The sequence below is a fragment of the Atractosteus spatula genome, chromosome 5 (genome assembly GCF_055471065.1).
Source record: "Atractosteus spatula isolate fAtrSpa1 chromosome 5, fAtrSpa1.hap1, whole genome shotgun sequence".
NCBI lineage: Eukaryota > Metazoa > Chordata > Actinopteri > Semionotiformes > Lepisosteidae > Atractosteus > Atractosteus spatula.
The window spans coordinates 16,509,700-16,532,416 of record NC_142710.1 but is presented as its reverse complement, the minus strand read 5'-3'; the positions used below and the strand labels follow the sequence as shown (position 1 = coordinate 16,532,416).

At 36.9% G+C, this 22,717-nt stretch overlaps 1 protein-coding gene and 1 long non-coding RNA gene across 11 annotated transcripts in view; one reads left to right on the top strand and one right to left on the bottom strand.

Annotated features, from left to right (window-relative positions):
• The window catches only part of kcnma1a (potassium large conductance calcium-activated channel, subfamily M, alpha member 1a), a 210,045-nt gene extending 188,418 nt beyond the window's left edge, over positions 1-21,627 (top strand). For 5 of the 10 annotated variants that reach the window (XM_088916330.1, XM_088916328.1, XM_088916324.1 and 2 more), the window contains 5 exons: positions 2,774-2,968; positions 3,696-3,814; positions 8,654-8,875; positions 14,968-14,996; positions 16,449-21,627. In XM_088916330.1, the coding sequence (XP_088772456.1) occupies positions 2,774-2,968; positions 3,696-3,814; positions 8,654-8,875; positions 14,968-14,996; positions 16,449-16,600 (717 nt within the window). In that variant the 3' untranslated portion in view covers positions 16,601-21,627. The remainder of the gene's footprint in view (positions 1-2,773; positions 2,969-3,695; positions 3,815-8,653; positions 8,876-14,967; positions 14,997-16,448) is intronic. The other 5 variants (XM_088916331.1, XM_088916326.1, XM_088916327.1 and 2 more) reach the window with 2 other exon arrangements.
• LOC148834619 (uncharacterized) lies at positions 4,922-8,685 on the bottom strand. The gene is made up of 3 exons (XR_016091061.1): positions 8,604-8,685; positions 6,853-6,961; positions 4,922-5,590 (listed from the first exon to the last, which is right to left on the bottom strand). It is a non-coding gene; the product is annotated as an uncharacterized LOC148834619 (long non-coding RNA).
• Positions 21,628-22,717: the final 1,090 nt, after the last annotated feature.

Here is a 22,717-nt window from a genome sequence, read left to right as displayed (position 1 = left end):
AATTATTTGCTACTAGATACATAAAACATGCACCGAGCTCAGTTTACGTTAAGAAACTCAAGGCCCTCCATTTTGAAGTTGTACTGTAGCTTGTCTGTACTGAACTGTGGGTTTTTGCCATTTTATTGAGTCCTTCTCTGGCTCCTGAGAGGTTAAGTCATCCTTTATTTACAAGTGGTAAAAAATACATACATCCTAGCAATTGTACTGTTTGGCCAGAGTGTGCAGGACATGGTTATATAATTTACTAACAGAGAGGTGTTTCTCTGGGGGGAAAAAAGGTTTTTTCCCAGGTGGCTGAATCTCTCATAACCAGCTCCCTCCAGAGGGTATCCCTTACCTCCCCTTTAATTACCCCCACCTCTGCATTGTCTATAAAACAGGGCACCTCTGAGCAGTTGTTCTGGGAGGAGTAGGAGTCTTGTAGGGGAGTTCTTAATCACCTCCGTGTCTCATAAAGTGCTTGTATGCTACCGAGCACTTTATTCTCTTTCTGGTGCACGCTGTGTCTACAGCCAAGCAGACACTGCTAGGCCTGGTTATAATAACTGAAACTCTGCTTTACCACAATAAAGGTAACTTTTCATGTTATTGTTTTTGGACATATACTGTAAATTATATTTACTACATTGCAGCATGCTATAATTCATAACTTGATACATAAAATAACACAACCAGTTCTATATATTTTATTATTCTATATATGATTTCCTGTGGAAAACGTCAATATACCTATTCCTAAATGCGATAGACTATTAAAAATTAAGAAATGTCATATTAAACATATCTTTTAAAAAAGATGTGTTGTAATTTTTAACATATTAAACATTGATCAACATAGCTCTAGCCACAATCCAGAAAAGTGTCTAATATCTGTTATCACTGACTATTACACATTAAAACAATTTACCCAGATATACTTAATGGTTAGATTCCCATTGGATTTTAAATTAAAGATCCACTAGTAAGGCAAAAGTTAGCAAATGAAAATGTCACATTGATCCGACAGTGCTGTATGCTGTAGTGTCATCAAAGGAAAGTTGTTGCCTAGACTCTTCTCATAAAATGTGTCATCAAATGGATTTTCAAGAGGCACATTAGATGTTTTAACAAGGTAAGTACTGAATGAAGTTCCATTTAATGACACACTTGAAAAATCAGCTGGGCCTGAAGGTGCAAATGCATTTTTTGCTTATTTTATTTTCCTAGTTATTAAAAAATTGGAAGGGGAAGAAGATAAAAAAAAATTAGACCATTGATATCCCTCATGGATATGATGACTTAATTTGGCTACCTTTCAGTTTGAGTGAGGTTAGAACAAAGCACCCTTCAAGAGTATTTCATGGTGGACAAAGGTAATGCTTGCTAATAGACAGCGCTCATCCATCATCCTACTCGACAGCACTGTCAGCCTCCCAGAGAGCTGTCAGAACTCAGTAGGAGCAATAAGTGACACAATAAAGATTGTGTACCTTTAAAAGAAGTAGTTTTAAAGTTATGTTGTCCCATTTTGAAACTCCGATACAAGCAAGCCGAAACACCATAATGAAACTGTTTTTTAAAAATAAAACAAAAAATAAAGAAGAAAAGCAGTTGGGAGTGTTATGCAAGATTGATTAAACTTTCAATGCAAAGAATTGCAAAGATTGCCTGCTCTTTTCTGCAGGCCCTTTATTGCTAGCCACTTCGCCAGAGAGTGACAAAGTTGTCACTGATGTATTTTCAGCTTAGTCTTTCACTGACGTCCTGGCCCCTTCGTAAAGTCAGAGACTTTGAAATTGATTACAGGGAAAGGGGCTAGGTGGCACCAGTGTATTAATGATTCCACTGAACACATAACAGAGCACCTCTGTCTACTAATATGAAATGCTGTAGTTAGACAAGGGAAATTCCAGCTCACTGAATATGTCTCAAGTGCTTTGTGTAGGTTGGCATTTTTAGTATTTTAAACTTTCTGAAATCACTCGTTAATACATTTGTGTCAGATATTTGGCATTGAAAATTTAATTCAGTGTTTTTATTTGGCTTCCTACAATACCTAAGCCCCTCATTAGTGGTGAGTATCCCTGCCTGACATGCAGGGTTCAGTTCCTCAAAGGGGAGATGGGTGATGTTTTACCAAATTGGCTAGACAGAGTCAAAGGACAATGTCTCTTCTCGACCCCTTCTTACAAATTATGTATAAGATAACATAGAAGTTTTTTCTTGGAATTTTAAAAGCTAACCAAATGAAAAAGGAAATCTGTCCAAACCGAAGACATACAGGGGTAGCTACTGGACACTAAATTCCTTTAAAGCTTTTGAAACACGTTGTGCTTTTAAGTTGGAATACAAAGATTTTTTTATTACCTTTGTAGATATGGCTTATGCCTTGTTGTAAAAGTTATTCGCAAAATAACTGCGAAAAAGGCAGCTTAAATTGAGCCTGTTTTTTACAAAAAAGATGTCTCTCAACCTGTCTGATGTGTGAGAAATATGTTGGAACACCTATTACAGGACTCCCATTAATCTTTCTTAAAATCTTTATCTGGTCGTAAGGACAAAATAATAATTACGCACTGAATCGGTGGTTTAAAGGGGTACTTGTGATGCCTAATGGGATAGAAGCAAACGAAATAATTGGAGTCTGCTGTCTTTTCACTCTGCACGTACACCTATTTGAAGAGACAGCTCCGGAGTTTAAATAACCGAACTCTAGATAACTTGCAATTTGAATGTCTTCAGTTGTGACTTTAATGGCGCTTCTTTAAAGATTTTTCTTTTATCTCTGCAGACATACTTCAATGATAATATCCTCACGTTGATACGGACGTTAGTAACAGGGGGAGCTACTCCTGAGCTGGAGGCCCTTCTGGCGGAAGAGAATGCTCTGCGAGGTGGCTATAGCACTCCACAGACGCTTGCAAACAGGGACAGGTGTCGGGTTGCGCAGCTAGCACTGTACGACGGTCCCTTTGCCGACTTGGGGGTAAGTGAACATTTAAAAAGAGTCGACGCCTCATGCGAGATCACAGCAGCTGTTGTTTTTTTTTTAAGGTTCTTTCTGTTACAATAAGAAAAATAGATACCAGTAGATCATTCACTTGTAAGAAATAAGTGTTTCTTTAAAAAACAAAAAGTGTTGTTTGGCTTTTTTTTAATGATTACACTGTTAAAAATAGTATTTGCTTTTTTTAAGAACATGCAATATGTTTAACAGAGCTCTAGATTAATGATCTTTAAGGCCTAAAGAGAAATGTAATTTAACTGCAAAGGAAAGTGTGCTTCAGCTTCAGCACACTTTAAAACTAAATTGGTATTTTCATTTAAATAAATCTCCTGATCGACACTGTTCCAGGGGTTTAGAAATATGTAATTTTAGGGTAACCCAAAAACCTAAACGTATCTCCAGGATCAGGGTAGGTCACCCCTAGTATACTTTGTAGTATCTTATATTCTAATGTTTTAATATAAAACATCTATTTTTTAAGGTATGCCCAGCTAGATTAATGCTCTCAAAATAAACCAAAAGACCCAAATTTCCCAAAGATAATTGTCTAATCTAAACTTAAAAAAAGAGTTTTGAAAAGCATATTAATAACGTGGCAAAAATGTTGTCTGCAATGAATTGTGTCATAATAAGTATTGCTCTTAGTGAAAGTTTACAAATATTCAGTATTTATATCATTATAATACATGTGCTTTGTGTTTCACAGGATGGTGGCTGCTATGGTGACCTGTTTTGTAAAGCATTGAAAACATATAATATGTTGTGCTTTGGAATTTATCGATTAAGAGATGCACATCTCAGTACACCGAGTCAGTGTACAAAACGGTAAGTCAAACCACCCGCAAATTAACGCAACATATGAGACATTTTTATGAGAGTTTAAATTTTAGCTACTATACAGTTTCAACACCAGAAACACAGTAATAATTTCAAAGGCTTTGGTGCTGAAAAAGCTGTATTAAAAAGGCTCCGAGTTGTTTAAATAGCAGAAAGTCCAAGCCCCACGTCAGACTTTAAACATATTTGTGTTTTCATTTTGACTGTAAAACAAATAGGCTGCAACTATTTTGGACTCCAGTTTTATAACCAGAAGTTATAAGGAAAACATGTTGGCAGACAATCACAAGCATTCTTGCTGCATCTATATTTTATCTTTATTTTGTTATTCTGGTGTACCTCCTTGCAATGCATGTGAGAATGAAGGTTTTGTTCAAAGATAAGGCTGTGAAAAAAGATGCTATGTGTGGTTCACGCAGCAAGTTGGACAACACTAGAAAAACACTTTGCTGGGACAACCTTACACGAAACAAAAGGAGGTCTTGTTTTCCTCTGAAGGTCAGAAGCTTTAGTGCTTATTTAATAGGAGAATTCCTTGACAGTGGCGATTATGATAATGTCAGACTTTCCATCACGTTATTATTTATAAAATCATGGCTGCCCTGGAATCAGGCGAGAAAAAAACAACCAGACAGATTCAAAGACAGGGAATGTCCTACCCTGACAAGCTAAAAGAACTATAAGGGGACTTGATTCAAGTTTGTAAAATATGCAGAGACTTTGACAAAAGGTAGCCTACTAATCTTCTTCAGAACAAACAGTGAAACATGAGCTCAGGGTGAAAAAAGTGAAAAAAAACTGAAACGTGGAAAGCATTTAAAACAGAGAACATTCATTATACAGAGTGTATTGGGGGTATGGCACAAGTTACGCAGCCATGTTGTTAAAGCTAATACCTATGCTTTCAATTGCTAATAGCAACGAAGGCCAAAGGGCCATCTCCTCTCACTCATGACCTTTTTTACCTTCTTTTGATTTTGTAATGGGTATTTTTAGTAAAACTTATAGCCAAGACACAGACAATAAAGAATTCCCAGACAAGTCTCAGGAATGTAAATTCAGTTTTAATAACAACAGAGCAAAAGGTTTCACGTCACCTGTTGTTACCGTGTAAAATATGCATTTACTTAGTTACAATATTCTGTGATTCTGGAACGGCAGGTTGTACTGTACATCAACAGGCTGTCACTGTTGATTGAGCATCTGCCATCTCACAAAACATCTGTGAGGTGAAAGCGATCTCTTGCACTGTGCCCTGTTAATGGGAATTTATTTGGAAAGCAATCTTTAGAGCCGAATCAAAATTCCACAATGTCAAGGCACTTCAAAAACTTGACTTTTGCCAACATATTGCCATCAAGCATGCCAATAGAGTCAAATACACTTATCGCTGAAAGTTCAAGATGTTCTTCCTGACTGGAATCAAACACACACAGCAGGCTTTAAAAAAAAAAACTGGTAGCAGGTTGACGAAGATATTCAGAACCACTCATGTAGGTTACAGTTTTATTGCTGTTTTCACAAAAGGCTTTGAGTTGGAAAGATCAGGCAAGTCCTTTGCCACCTCACCTGATCTGATTCCTGGCATTTGATAAGCTGATGGGCTTATTTAAAATGATCACGACTTCAAAAGATGAACTACGGCTTCGATCACATTCCTCCCCAAGACATTCCACGAAATCCGCCAGGTGGCTGGAATGAAAGAGGACGGCAGCTCCACTGGGATTACTGGTGAAGGAGGAATGCAGGCACTTCTCCCTTTCCCTGTAACGATTGACAAAACCGCATTTTGCAAGCAGTGAATGCATGTTCTATGGCAAAGACAAGTTTATTGATGTTTGCAGATGCTTTTCTCCCCATCTCGCTCACTAAGCTGAGAAGGTGTTCAGCACATGCGATGTGCACAGTGTTCAGAATAGCGATTTGAGACTTGTGAGGTACTGTAGAATGGAGACAGAATATGATATCTGCAGGAAGGAATTTCATGCCTCAGAACTACAGTGTGGCTCAAAGTTTGCAGTCTTAATGGTTTTCAAGAACCTTTTCGAATTTTCATAGCAGGGTTGCCCAGGCCTTGTAGTGGGGTGTTTGCAGCACAGAAAGCAGCACCTATGACACTTGATTTTTTGGACTTTTTGGTAACCCGCTCAGCATGTTTTGCAGTTTTGGTTTCTCACAACAGCTGTTTCAAGCAGTCTATAGGAACATTACATGCTGTACAAAACATCAATACTCCACTTCCATGAAATGATCCCTTTGGGTATTTCTCTCTCTTCCATTCTCACTACCTTCAGACACGCTCCTCACGCTTGACTAATGAATAGTAGTTTTGCCATACTTCTACAGCAGATATTATGAAAATTAGTTTTTCCTCTTAAATCGAATGCTTTTATTTACAAAGACATTGCAGACCTCATAAATAATTTGATTTCATGATGGAATTGTAGCCTTAGCATAAGGACCATGGGATCCTCTCTTTGCAGTTTGCAATTCAGTGAATTTCTAAATCCATGGCTACTGTGTGGTCAGCATATGAGAATGGATGGTAACAGTTTGATTCTGCTTGAAGCACAGGGCATATACATCCCAAGAGTGAGCAATTCAAAAGCTAATACATGGTATTTTAAATGGTTCAACAGCTCAATCAGGAAAGACAGGACTAGATAAAATAACAGGATCCAGTTAAAGAAAAGAGGCACAATGGACTGCAAGCACAAGTAAAAAGGATGTTAGGCAAAGAGATCTTAAAAGGAATATTGAAATGGATGCTAAAACAATAAGCACTTATTTCAGACCTAAAACAGCAATAAAACGTAATGATAAAGTAAACTATATCCTCCTAGACAAACCTAGACATGATTGATGTTCTAAAGGAGTATTTCTTACTGATGCTCATTAAGTCGACGACATGCCTCTGGCTACGCAAGGACAAAATTCTGTATTAAACAGGGTGAGGCAGAAGTGGTTCAGGTACTAGGAGCACTCAAGATTAAAATACCCCAGGGCCTGATGGTACAGTAACTTACCAATTATATTCAAACAAGATGTTATTCACAAACCAGGGACACAACTCTTCCAGCACTCGCTCGAGACAGGGGTAGAACCCAGGGAGTGGAGAATTGCTAATGTGCCCATCTACAGTATAAGAAGAGTGACAAAACTCAACCAAGTAAATATACACGAATAACTCGGACTTCTACTACATGTGAGGTTAACAAAACAATTATTACAACTAAATTAAAAGAAATCATATACTACAGAGTAGTCAGGGTGCACATAGAAAAGTTGGTCTGGCTTATCAACAGTACAACAGCATATACAGTAGAGTACGTGACATGGTATATTTAGAATTGCAGAAGACATTTGATAATGTTTCTCATAAAAGATTATTACATTACAGATGGCACAAACCACCTTATAGAGTACAGTGTGGGGTTTAATGGAATGTCATACAGTGGCAGGCTGAAGGAACTGAACTTTTTTTAGTCTTGAACAGAGAAAGGGACCTGAAATACAGTGTGTATTCAGAATCCTCCAAGGTATTGACAGAGTCAACCTAGCAGACATCTTCAGACTGAACAGTGAAGCAAGATAAGAGGTATAATTAGGAAATTACCTACACTGACAGGCTGAAGGAACTGAACCTCTTTATTCTTTTGAGACCGAAGACCTTGAGGGGACTTCAAGTATTCAGAATCCTCAAGGGCATTAATAAACTCCACCTTGCTGACTTATTCAGAATGAATGAGAGGACACAAGTGAAAACTACATATTTAAGACTGAGAACATTTACAAAAGATGCACTTTGAAAATGTTAAGTGAAAGTTGCTGTAGTACTAAATAATGTGCTTAACCAAAACTAAACTTAAAACACTTTTGACAAAATGTTACATTGGGTAAATTGTATTTTTTTTCTTGCCACTACTGGGAGCTCTGAAAAACATTTACAACAAAAATCGTTAAAGTAAATCTGTATGTCCAGGTTCAGTAAAGATGTATCTACAATAGATGTCCTGTACATTAATTTCACCACACAAAAGATGCAAATGAACTGCCGTGCAGTTTATGATGTATCTGTGGAGAGTAATTCAGGAATTGAAATATTGTAACATTGTGTATCATACTCATTATTAGAAGTAGTAGGACTGCTGTTCACTGGTTAATTGCACGGATACTCAATATTTTGATTCTCCACACTGTTTAAAAAATCTTCCCAGTTTTATAATCTATGATCATTTTATATTTCTTGCTGTTCATTAGTAAAGAACTAGGTCTCACTGATGTCTTGCACTGAATAAGATGTGTCTTTTCTTGTTAAAATCTGAGAATTTTACTAAAATTCTAAAATTTCAAATCTGCTTTCTTTTTGCTTTCCTTATCCAGCTCATATTTTAAGTGCCATAATCTTAAAAACAGAAGGGGTACTTGTTTTTATTTGCCACTGTAAGCAAGAAAACCTCACAAATTATATAAAACACTTTCTAATGGACAGTTTTGTTAAAAGAACAAGGTTCCCCACTTTGTACATCATAGCTTTTTCTATTTTTCCCATATCATAAATATTAAATGTCTTAAGCAAAGAGAAAAGAGCTTACTCCATTTTTCACTGACATTCAGTGTCAACTAATAGCTTTATAACCTCTACTCCCCTATTTGTGAAGTACGAATAGGGGAATAATGCAGCTGATAAAATGGAGGCTCACAAAGCTCTAAACTGCCATGATCAGGATGTAGAGAGTAACAGCAGTGTTATAGAAAAGACCCTTTGCCACCTTACCAGGGAACTGAGTAAATCCTAACGTGTCCTGTTTTCTGGTCTCCTTGCAGATATGTTATCACAAACCCCCCATACGAGTTCGAGCTGGTCCCCACGGATCTCATCTTCTGTCTGATGCAGTTCGACCACAACGCGGGCCAGTCCCGGACCAGCTTGTCCCACTCCTCCCATTCCTCGCACTCTTCCAGCAAGAAGAGCTCCTCCGTTCACTCGATCCCTGCCACCAACAGGCAGAACCGCAGCAAGGCCAGGGACTCGCGGGAGAGGCAGAAGTATGTGCACGAGTAAAGACTTTGACATGTGTCCCTCTGTGTGTGTGACACTTTTTGTGACTCCTGTTGTCCTCTGGATTGCTTTGTTACAAGAAATTCATGCTGTGTGTGTTCTGGTACTTCGTTTGTGGGTTTTTTCATGGCTGTTTGCATGTTATCATCGTTCTGATCGGAACATCACATGGAGCCTCTCCACTGCCATCATCATCGTCATCAACATCATCATCCTTTCAGCACAACAGCAACCGTATTGATAGGTCAAATGATAGCAACTGCATGGAAAAAAAAAGAGTAAGGATTCAGCACTCTGTACTCACAAAGAGCTTTCCTTGTGTATAATCCGTAATGCGAAATTTTTACCTGCTCATCTGTTCGGAGCAATCAAGTTATTGGGTGTGAAGGTTTTTTCACATCTGGTTAAACCAGATGTTATACGGCATAGTTATGTTGTTTGTTAAAGAAGCATTTGCAGTTATATACTGGATTTACTTAGCTTATAGTGTTTCATTTTGCAGTCACAATAACCACAGTTTATGAAAAATCATGTCAGTATAAATTGTTCGTACTTAAGCGCACATACCGACTACATATTTGTCTGAACCAGTTATATGTCAGTAATGTTTTAGTGCTTGTAAGAATGCCTTTGTTTTCAATTTTATGAGAATAATACCAGATAAATTTAGTTATATCAAAACAGACTTATTTTTTTATCTAAAAATAAAAGCTAAATACATTTAACAGGTAGTGCCAGTGTTCTAGAGACCATATCCAAGACAAGTAAATAAGTCTTAAAATTGTTATTTTACATAACTTGTCTAAAGCGTGTCTGTTATATTTCTGTTAATCACCATGAGCCTGACCACAAGATACTTGTGTATCTTTTACATGACAATAATGACTTGTAAAAGCCAGGCACTTTTGATCAATTACTTTCAAAGAAAAGTGTGAACGTGATGCATAACATTTAGTACTAAAATGAAAGATATGCCTTTAATTATTTTTTTACTATTATTGTTGAAAAATCATTAAGATGTTATTATTGACAGATTTCCAGATTCATGTTGAATTACAGTAACTTTCATTTCACTTTTGTGTTTTAGAAAACCTAATTTTGGTACTCCCAATAATCTACATATACCCGATTTTTCTTAGAAAATCAGAAAGAAGATTTTTCTTCTTTTAAGCAACAATTTGCCATAAATCCTTGAGATTACTTATATACAGTAACTGCAACAGGAACACTAGTGGCATTATGCTACTCAGCTTTTGCTAAGAGGCCAGGCTGGAACTCCACTTCTTCATACAGACATGTCCCCATGCTGTGCATGTGGCTTGGTAGCTTGGGATGTGTTATTTGGTATGTGCTTGAATGCAGATTGAAAGCGGATTAGAACTGATCTGTGCTTGAATTGGGCATAACAGTGGTATATAAGTTAATACTACTGTTTCAAGGTACCAGGTCCCTGGGTTCGATTCCAGCTTGGGGTGCCTTCTGTGTGGAGCTTGCATGTTCTGCCCGTGTTCACTTGGGTTTCACTGGCTGCTCCAAGCAGTCCAGTTCTGAGGGTGGGTTTTCAAGGAGAATGAATACTTGGGAGTTTGTTCTTTGTACACGCAGTACTGGCTGTGGGTAACAGAGATAGACCCCAAGCCTTTGATGGGCCGAATGGCCTCCTTGCTTTTGTGACCGTTCTGGAGTTCTGATGAAAAGTAATGGCTCTGAGACAGCTTGTTGAATCACTAAATGTGTCCAGAAATGTAATCCTCTACCTGAAAACAGATGGCAATGTCAGGAAACAGGAAATGAGTGTAAAAGTGGTGAAGAGTTCCAGTCTCTTTGGGAATGTTGGTGTTCAATTGAATACTGTACAATTCATAAGGAGGCTTCAGTGTGACAAGAGCTAAAACTCCTGCACAGATGGTTGTCATACAGGTTCATGAGGCTGGGTGGAGCATATTTTAGGATAGTAATATATTGAGTATAATTTGAGGACCAGAAACACCTTAAACAGTTCAGCTATTCCAGGAACATGAGGTGAGTTTAGGTTCGTGTCAGGTAAGCTACCAGTGAACAGAGGGAAGAAAAGGCAGGATCTTGAACCCACATAGTGACTGTTTCATGTAGGACTATGGTACAGAGTCTGTACTGCTGTTTGACACAGAATCAGGACGCCGTCTTCTCATATTGAGTAGACAGCACTAGAGTGAATGAGCTACATATCGACATCTTCTTGCCTGAATCATGTCGAGTGTATTTTTCATGCATACTGCAAGGTGAAGCACCAGTACTCTGCAGGATCTCCTAAACCCCCTTATCCAAGAACAGGCTAAGCTCCCACATCCCTCTGTTTGGGATGAGATGCTGATTATATGCAAGGAAATGGAAAATATTTCTTTTCCAAGCATGATTTTTTTACAAAACTTTGTGTGGTATTTGACTTCAGTTTTTAATGAACACATTGTCATCCCTTATACGGTACGAAATTGATCTCCTTGCATTTAAATTCTAAGGCCTAGCAAAAGTGGAATAGCATATTTATCTTAATTTGAATAATAATAATATAGACAACATGCTGTGTGACAGACAACAATGGCGTAAAATGTAGTCCTCAGGCTACAAACACATTTAATCATCATCTTTTACAAGCATGCACCCATAAATCGCATTTTATATGAATGTATTACCTTTGAACATACTGAAATTATTTGACTTTTTAAGATTTCTTTAACTGTTTGTAAATATATTTTATATTGTCCGAAATTTTGCCACAGCTAAGAAAAATCCAAAAGTTAGTAAACTGATGTTTACTGCTCTCTCTCTCAAGAATAAAATTCTGACGTACTTTTTTGGGTGATCTGTCACAGTATGAATGGTTTCCTTTAAGGAGCCTTATTGGTACTGTATGTGTACATGTTTGTAAAAGCAAACCTTATTCCATTCTTTTATTTCTATTTTATTTCCTATATACTGCTGCAGATAATTTCAGTATTTACAAGGTTAACTGCAATTTTATTTGATATAAAAGTTGCATTTACCTGGAAACAATGTGCAATGCTATGGGTTTTAAACCACAGTGCAAAAGGACTACAATAAAAGTATACTCATATCACACTAAACACATTGTTTTATTCTTACGACTTGCAAAATGCTGAGCATGAAAGGTGTGTTTGCTTGATCTGTTTATATTTCTTATTGCATATATGTATATATAAATTATATATATATGAATATACTTTTATGGAAATTTGTAGCATAATTAGAATTATGATTACAGCCTAGTGTTAGCATGGATTTGACATGGTTGCTAAGACCTGCACCGCATTTTTCCTGACATGACCAAAAACCCATTTTCAAATAAACTCTCTACAGAAACATTACTAATTTCTTCTTTAATAGCTATTGTACAATATGGATAAGCTTTGTTGTATTATTGTGCTTATATACATATATACTGGTAGTCACAATTATGGGGACACCTGTAAATCTCAAAAGACTGAATTTCACATAACTAAACTTTAGTGAAGATACTATTTTGAGCTAAGATGCAATTGCAAATATGTTTTACTGATGCTTTAGTTCAATCACTGTAATGCCACTCTCATTCAGAAGGTTGAAGTCAGCTTTCAGAAAATCATCAAATTAGTTCAGATAATACTGTGAAACCTGGAACTGACCATGTGATTTTGCTCTGAAAAAGTTCAGAGGACATGTTAATTTCCTTTCCAAGTTTAATGTTTAGTGACCTTAGAGTTATAATTACCTTGACCGGAGATACCTTCTGTCAAAGATACAGCAAGAAAGGAGGTTATTTTTGGTATAATGGTGTGGAGACCACAATCAACAGATACAAACGGTATCTAGCAAAGAAAACGAAAGGCAACATTTGTGTGTGTTAGCTCTCAAAAGTAATAATTTCAATGTACCATTGTGAAAGCAAGGAGTACACCTGTTGTGGACCTTGCACAGTAACAGGACTTTATTTGAACAAGGACTGTTTGTTTTTGTGACGAGAGCAGCTCTCCCGGACACTCACGGGCTCCGAGCATGCACAGCGCCATTTTGGACAGTGGATGACTCTGCCACTGCAGTCACGTTCCGCGGCACAGTTCAGACGGGAGCGGGGGGTGGACAGGGCTGCTCCAACTGGAATAGTGAAAGATATTCGTTCTGATGAGGAAGGCTGTTCAATCTACAGCTAGAGTATAAAAAGCACCTGGAAGTGTCTGAGATCTAGAGCTGATGGAAGGAGGGACTCCATGCTCAACTCTCCAGAGGGCTTTTCAGAAATAACTTATTTCCAAACTATCTGCGCTGTGACTTCTTTCGGCTCTACAATGCCCTTTCAAAAACCATATGGTTGCAATTCAAAAACCAAAGCCCAAACACTGGTCAGCAGGAGCTTGTAATGTTTGGTCAAGAACAACTGAGAGAAGCCTTTTAGATCACATGAAAAAAAAATAATGATTAAACTTCTCAACTTCCACAGGACACAGCATGCCAAAAGCAAAGCTGTCACTGAAACAATCAGCATGTGGTGCAGGGCCCATGGTTAAAAAAAACTTAAAGGCCATCTGCTTTAATGGTACAATAGAAAGTACAACAGAAAAAGGTATATATATATATGTAATGAAACAATTACTTGTCTGTCTTGCACCCTACTGGAGTCATGGGGTAAAGCAGAGTGAGAAATGAAGGCTGCAGTCAGCATGAATATACTCTTGATGTTAGTTAGAACTGAGTGGTCAGGCTGAGTAAAGTTAAGTGATTTTATGTGACAGAATGGCAAAAATAACCCCAGCTGACAGAGATATTTTGTAATGAGAAACTAATGATAATTTGCTTTGCATCTTCATTTGATGTGATCACTCCATTTTCTTTGTGAGTTTATATTATAGTAAGTTCATCTTTTGTCGCACTACAGTAAAATTTGCTTGTGTCTCCATAACTGTGATTGCCAGTAAATGTATAATATAAATACATGTACACACTGAAAAATCCCTAATTGGTAGTTTTTGAGGACATCAGATTTTGTAATAGAGATTAAGAGGCCATAAATACCTGTGCTTAACAAACAATGAAAAGAATGACTTATGAACTTTTTAATTATATTTAACATGCGTGGGGATCAGCTCATTTTTCTGGAATTCGACAGTTAAAACTTCCAAACTACCAATATAAAAATTACACTTCGAATGTCTAAAAATTCAAGGCATGTGACTTAGACCAACCTGACATTCCTTAGAAGTGAACTGCTTTCAGTTCCTTCGATCTGTTTTACTGAACAGTTCTTAATTCGGTTTTATTTAATGAAATATCAAGTTCATTCTGTTCCTGTAGATGAAGGGGGGCTGAAGATAGAGGCGTTCAGTTATTTAAGTCAGTACTGCTCATTCCAGTTAAGGGATAGTGGCAGGAGCCGCAGTGCTCAAAAATACCAGCCAGCCTGTGACTAGCATCACTGGAACATCTCTCCATTGGATTGATTGCAATGCTGTTATCTGAACTGAATCTTAGCACTCTGAACCTAGTGATGGCTCAGTCATGAACCTTTTTGTTTCCACTTGAAATCTGATCAAAATAATCACATTTTAAATAACTATTTGTTGCATATAAGGTGACGACATTCAAAACATTTGCTTTCAGTGAATATAATTGTACTTGGGCCTACATTAAACTCTGAAAGATCTAATCTTTTTTTCAGAAATATTAATTTTTACAAGAAAAAGCAGTATTTAGCATTCAATTTATGATAGAAATCAGTGCTACTTATATGTGTTCAAGTCAGGTTTGGCATATAAATCTATTTCCCAAATTGTTTTAAAACCGCAATACAGGTTTTGAAAAAGTTATTCATATTAAAAGTACTTGACGTCTCAATTCTGCATGGAGGCACCACCTAGAGATTTCAACCACTGTTTCACAAGCCTCAGGAATAATTGTAGAAACAGCTGCATTGTAACCACAACCACAAGCAGACACATTCAGATAAGGAATGCAGCAAGGGAAATGGTCATGCCAGTGAATGTGTTTCAGCTATGTAACCTGTTTTCGAATACTGTAAAACTTACTAGGATTACTTCTTTTTCTAAAGTGCAACAAGGATGAATAGAATGGGCCAAGGTATGAAAGTTAATGATTCTGCATGATATAGCAACTGCCATGGGTTTCAGTCATAACTTTGTCCTTGTGGAGAATTGTAAAGTTATGAGAAGGGAGACGGATTTAAAAACAAATCATGCCTTAGTTTATTTTTTTTTTTTTGCTTTCTAAACGAAAGCAAAGTGGCTGCTGCTGTTGCCCAGTCGGTTACGTCCTGTCTCAATCCACCCTGGCACTGCATGCGGTTGACTGCTGGGTATAATTCTTCCTCTAGAACTCATGGCTGATTTCTCTACTCCCCCCTTTTTTTACAAAAAAAAAATCATTAGTGATCCTTAAATTTAACATTTTTAGCCGTCCGTACATTCTCAGCTTTTCATTTCCTTTCATGCTTTTTTTTTTAACTAAAGACGATTGCAGTGTGTGAAGTGTGTTGTGTGATTGCACGCGTTTGTGTTAAAGTGGAATTTTGAGAGTTTAGTGTACTGTTGTAAAATACATACAGGTCTTAATTTAGCTAGTTAACAGATTTCTCAAATGCATTCCAAAGAAACAGATTTCTACTTTGAAAATAGTTTTTTTTTATAAAATCCAAGACCCTGATCATACACAAAATAGTACAAAATGTTTTTTCTGCAAAAGAAAAAATTCTACAGTATACAGTATATATATATATTTCACATTGAAAACTTAGTTCCAGGCAGTCATGTCCAGACCAAGGCTGAGGCGTGTGGAAGAGGGAACATGCAGGTTCCAATACCACGGCCTGGAAGCAGGAGCACGTGGCAGACACCTAGGTCCAGCTAGGTACAGCTACCCCACTGCGACAACAGACTCTGCTCACACAGCCTGTCTGGCACATCGAGGGTGCGCACCAGTCTGCCTCGTATGCTTAAGACAAAAAAATAAAATGATAATTTTGAGATGGACAATAAGCCATAGCTGATATTTCTAACTGAATAAGCTATTAATCCCAAAGGCTTGTAAATTCCTTGCTTTTGGGGCAAAAAAAACATATATATATATAAAATCTTCCACAAGGAAATGGCCCTAAGCACTATTTTTACTCAACAGTATCTATTCTAGGATTCTCTGTGGTCTATAACATTAAGTACACAAAGTGTTTGGACCTTACATTTAAGTGTCATGTTAGTTCTTACTTTTTTCCATGCTAAATTGTACTCTTTTAAACAAATCACTTTAAGAAAATAGGTATACTTTGAATATTTCTCTTTTAAAATTTTAAGTACGTTATTAACCTATTCCTTGGTAACAACACAAACTGAAAGCAGACAACAAATTATGAAGTCTGCACATAAAGTACACGACATATCTGTTGATCCTAGAACCTTTTTGGAAGGCACAAAACTAGAAAGCTTGCATTTCAAATATAGGGCAGTATGGAAGTATTCAAGACTGACGCAGATGTTTTCCCTCCTTGTCTTTTTGTTGTATCACTTTACTGTTTCACAGAAAAGAAATGGTTTACAGATGAACCTGAAAATGCCTATCCGAGGAACATTCAAATCAAGCCCATGAGCACGCACATGGTCAATCAAGTTAATCAATATAAATCTACAAGCAGCCTGATTCCACCAATCAGAGAAGTTGAAGATGAATGCTGAGGTGGAAAGCTGGGACATTCTCTTGGAAAGATGGTAGTGATGAGATGCAGCATTGTTCCTACCTTATTTGTTGTACATCTGACCAAGGATTGAGGAGTTAACAGTTGACCAGAAACTAGAGGGGACCCTCTTATCTGTAAACCTTTAATGTTACTTCCATGCTTTTGGACAATGTTTTATTTATAAATATATATATATAAAATATAAATATATATAAAGACAATCAAATAAGCATTGTACAGCCCCTAGCACTTTTAAAATTATTTTTGTCATTAGTAGACAGAAAAATAAAATTTACTTCCACTAATATTTTGCAATAGTACACCTTTCATGTGGCCAGACTCCATGTTTCCCTATTTGTTGGAGAATGAGGGTCACTAAAGCGAGAATAACAATGAAAGTTTCCAAAGAATGCCACAATTTACATGTTAATTAAATGCTTTTTTGTTTAATATTGCAAATCCCATTTCTACTTCTTTTGACTATTTGCACTAAATAAAATCATTTTTTTTAACTAAATACAAACAAGCAGATGTGCCCTGAAACAGTGACGTCCTGGTGAAAGAGTCAGCATCTCCTCACTAGAGGGTAGGGGAGACCCAGAGTAAGGATTATATAGTTGTGCTTTATTGGTAAGGTAGTAAACTAGAGGACTGCATATAATCTGATTGGCATATACTGCCAACCCCTGGTATAATAATCTGTATACGTGCATTCCCCGATGTGCAAAAATAAACATAAATTGGTAACAATTTTTGATTAGAAATGTCAATCTATTGATTGAATCACAGCTAGAAAGAAGCGATCAATACCAGATCTGTCCTCTCAATGCCTGGGCGTGAACTGCACTATATACAGTATAGATTTGAATTCTCATTCAAACAGTCAACATGTGGCTTCTTGTCAAGGTAGGACTCCACATCTGGTCCATGCACAAATGTCCTTTGTATTGGCTATTAAAGTGTAGTACCACACCCTGTATATTTCCATCTCAGTTGTGTGTGGGTTTGGAAAACATTTTCGTACAACCCTGACCCCTCCAGTGTGCAGGACATCAATGCATTTCACTACTTTGACAAGAGAGCCTCAAGTTCATCTGCCGTTCGATCTCCATGGAAATAAAGAGTTTTCCTGTTTATAGCTTTAGCTCTCACCCAGGCATGCAGGACAATCCAGACAGACAACAGGTCTATCTAGTTCGAGACTGGCAATATAGGATTTAATAAACACTGGCTGTGGGAAACAATTATCTAGCTAAAAACCCAATATGGTTGAACTGTTCAAACTAAAATTTAAATCTTAAAAAGAGAACTGTAAAAAAATGAGAAGCAGCCATTAAGTAAACATGGAGCATATGATGCAATTAAATGTCAAAAGAGATAAGAATTAAAAAAAACGCCATACTAAAGAATGCCAGAAATCTTTAAGAGACTGCTGTTTCCAAGGGATGCAAATAAATGTGCCACGTATTGCTTTCAGTGGGCATCTATGGGTCTTTCCTTGGCCATAACCACTGCTTGGTACAGTGTTGGCATGGAGGCAGTTAGCACTTGGATGTTCTTCATGACCAATTATGATGCCATAACCTACATGGGCAAATGTACCTGCCTGCTAGCTATTCCAGAAGCAGTACAACCATATTTGGAGAACTAGCACCAATTGTCATGATAAGTACCAGGGAATGCAATGTGCAGATTATTTTGCTAGAATCTGGTGTTTTGCCACATATGCTTCCCCAGGTTAATACAATGCAGGTCACCCTCTCGGTAGCAGAGTCCTGATGTCAAGAATGCGGTATACCGTTGAAGTGTTCAGATGTTCATCCGAATACAAACGTTAGGAATCTTTTGGAAAGTTTTTACATGTCTGTCCTTATTTTATAACCATATCACCATAGATTTCAATTTTGTATTTTTTTTAAATGTTTTCATAAGATCTCTTAAACTTACAGGCTACCAAAACAAGTTATACTAAAACCACACATAAAGGCATTCAGAATGCAGCAATTGCCACTGGATCCGGTTCTCATTTGTTGAGTTTTTAAAGCTTCTCTGTACCAATTCCAATAATCAGATGGATGCAGTTTCACCACTGACAGACAGATTTGACCTCAAGTAAGATCGTTTCCCCCCCCCCCTAAGCTATCTAAATATTTAACAATCTACTGCAAAATGGAAATATAGATATCTCGGTAGATACATCCTACAATCTGTTAAGTAGTTGCAATTCAAAGAACTACACAGTACGATTTGGTTTTGAGTGCTGCTTAAGCTAACATGGGCTGCTTTGATATTCTGCAAAAATATTCTTTATTGGCAAGTAAAAATTCAAATATATATATATATGAATGAGATTACATATTTGATTACGTATACAGTAATATGACACAAAGTTTAAAATGGTGTAACCCAGACAAAATCATGACGTGTGCATGCAGATGAAACAAAAATGATTTAAGATGTCTGCAACTACTTTTTTTGTTACAAGAGTAGAATTCAATTATTTCATTATGGATATTTGACCTAAATTAGGTCTCATTAAAGGAAGAACACACTTAAACATTACCATTTGCATATACATATATATTGCTCCACAAAGAAGAAGCAGATCCTGCCACAGAGAAACCATTAGAGTACCCCAGGGTCAGAAGCAGTTAAAAAATCATTAAGAAATTTATTGCAATCTTTCCATCATTGGATAAAGGAAAATACATAGCAGTCAAATATGCTGTGTAAAATCTGTCCATTCTGGATCACAATTTTTAAGCAAAACTATCTCAGCTTTAATGTCTGTCTCCTGGATGCGGTATGACTATTTCAATACTGTAACCACATAGGCTTTGTTCTGGAGTGAATTTTTGAATTGTGATTACATTGTTGTTACATTTTGTAGCAAGTAGAGTTATATAAAAATGTGAATATAATGTATGTATAATTGGATTGTTGATAATATACTTGCTAGCCTGAAAAGAGTCAACAATTTAAAAATTGTTTCCCATTTTATGTCTGAAAAAAAACAATCATTGAAAGCAAAGCTTTTCATTTACGAGTAATATACTTTTAGTTGGCTTCATTTTTACTTGTAATCCTTTTCCTGTAATGAAATTCGGTAGAAAGCATCAAAGAGAAATATTTTCATTTCGAGGCTCATGTTATGACAAAATAGCCCAATACAGAGACTGACATTAAAAGGGCAACTAGTTTTGTACAGCTAAGTACTTCACTGTTTACATTCCATTTGGTCTATAATTCATTTCAAAATGACATAATATTCAGATATAGTGATGTTTAGAACAGTTTCACTTGTTTTTATTAATTTTAAAAAGGATCCTGAGATTCAGAATCTCTCTAATTTAAGCAATTTTAAAAAGGCAATAATATAACAAAAACAGCAACATTCCAACTGGAAAGTCTGAAAAAAATAAAGAAAACAATTACGTTTTTATTTCTTTTATAGTTTGTCACGTACACAATTTTCAGTGACACCCTAACAAAGGGTTTGCTCCGTTTAAAACGAATATGATCTGGCTCATTTGATTTTCTGATGCAAGTCTCCCAGTGTGGCTGAAAGTCATCAGTGTTCACATGCACAGACTTCATGTTGGCGACATGTGACCAGCCAGACACATCCGTTTCACACAAGTGGTAAGGGAGGCTTTTATTTTCTTTTTACAATATTTTCCTATGTAAACATATTTGGCACGGGACATTGGCTGGGGAAATGGGTTTACCGACAGCAATGTTTCCTGAAAGTGTTGAGTCTTCACACAGTACAACCCCTCCGGAGAAATGGAATAAGCCATTTTCTCCCAACATTCACACAAGTTGCCCCCGACTTACCTCAGGATGGTGACAGTTGCCATGAAGAGTGCTTCATCTAGAATTCCAGAACATGCACCCTCAACAGAGCAAAGGCATTATGGCATCATAATACTGGCATAGAGAACATCCAAGCCTGAACTGCCTCTATGCCAATTCTGTGCCAGGCAGTGTTTGAGGCCAAGGGAAGATCAAAGAAGACCCACTACAGCAAAAAGTGGCTTCATGAGAGATTTAGTGGTCCTGCTGAAAAACATTTTACCGTTCGACAGTGTTTAACACAAGTTTATTTTCGGTTTCCAGATTGGACATTGTATGAGGAAAAATGGCTGGTTCTCATTTCTGCTGAGGGACTTGAACCTTTGGATATGAGGCTTTTAAAAGCTTTAACAATTTTTAGACAGTAAAAATTAAATAACACGGATTAGATGCTTCATGGCAAATTACCACAAACGCGTGTAACATTCTATTCATAAATAATGTTACAATCAAGTTCTCAATTTTATTATATGTTTTTATTTTATTATCATCAACATTCACCTGGACATTTTTTTCTGTAAAATATTCACAAGTCATTGTTTGAAGAGCTACACTCTGAACTTATGTCCTTCCACTAATTTTATCAACAAAAAATAAACATCTTTCACAATCTACTCTACAGGCCTTGGTTCTGTGCACTGCTTCCGTTTTGCACAGTGTGAGGCTTCTTGCTGTATTAACATCATTGCAGGAGTCTGTATCAAATTTCCCCCTGTGAATGACGGGACGCGACAACACTGTCCTTTGATATATGGATGGATAGGCTGGTAGATTTTGAACACATAAAACCTTTGGGGGGGTAAATACAGTAAAAGTCTTAAGTAAACTGATATTGCACCTCTGTGGCAATTTTAGGCTAAAACAAAATCCAATGCAAACCACATTACACTCGGCCCTCTTGGTAAAACAGTTCATGATTTTACACAATACAAAGAATTCCGTGACTCATGTTCATTACAGGAAAAGGAACTTTAACAACCGTATCATTTATTTTGTTTGGTTTAAGCAAAGGGATAATGGGAGAAACTGATGGTGCTGCGATGATCTACCTGACTCTGTCATATATGATATCCAGTGATAAATATATTGTCTTGTACAAAAAGTTTGTACATAAATTGTACATGGTTTCATTTTGTATTTTCTCAAATTAAAATTGATGTATTTGTGTTCTAAGACTTTATTTCTCATTATTCTTCATTAATAATTTTTTCATTACCGCCAAATACAGTATATACTTCACATTAAGAAAACTTGGTCAGATTCATCCATGAAATGCATGCTCCGTCCGTGTCGGTGTGTTCATGTACAGTGCCTAGAAAATGTCTGTGAACCCCCTAGGTTGGTCCGTATTTTCATATATTTTAGACCAAAAACAAATTTAGATGACAATAAAAGATGAGTTACCAAATGTGACATAGAACACAAAGATGTAAGACATATTATTAATACATTTTAATTAACAAAATGATCCCAACGTAAATATCCTCGCATGAATAAGTCCGTGAAAGTTTAGATTCAGGAACTGGTACCACCACCACCTTCTTGAGCAGCAATGACTTCAACTGGACGTTCCCTGTAACCGTTTATCAGATTCTTGCATCAGCTTTCAGGAATTTTGGGCCCGTTATTTCTTACAGAAATTCAACTTTTAGAAGTCATTTTTATGGTGATATTTGAGTTTGGTTTGTTTCAGGAATGAATGCTGACATTCCTCAACATGAAAGTTGCTCACGTCTTTTTGACTTTCCGGATAATCTTTCAAGCTGCGCTTGGGAGATTCTGTCAGGATGACTAGTCCTGGGTAGAGACACTGTGGTCTTGAATATTTCGCAGAGTGTCTGACAGTGTATGGATGGAGCCCCAGACATTCAGAAATAGTTTTGTCTGGGGCTCCATCAGACTGATCAGCATCGACTTTCCTCTGAAATCTCTTGCTCGTGACATGACATGGTTCTGTAATTTGAAGACCAAACTCAAAGATAATGGGACAGGGCTCCCCAAATTCAGTCCTCGTTTAATTGTTACCCAATTATCTATGCACTCAATCACCCCCCTTTAGCTGTGTTAAGCAAACTAAGGTTTTGCTTTTTTATTATTATTTTATTTATTATTATTTCATACACCAATTCTTAATTATGGATTTTTTTCTACTTCATTCACCACTGCATCTCAAAAAAATGAATTCGTAAATATGAACCCTGTTGGTTATTTAAGAAAAGACTGGTTTCAAATACACAAGGGTATCATGGTAAGAAACTGC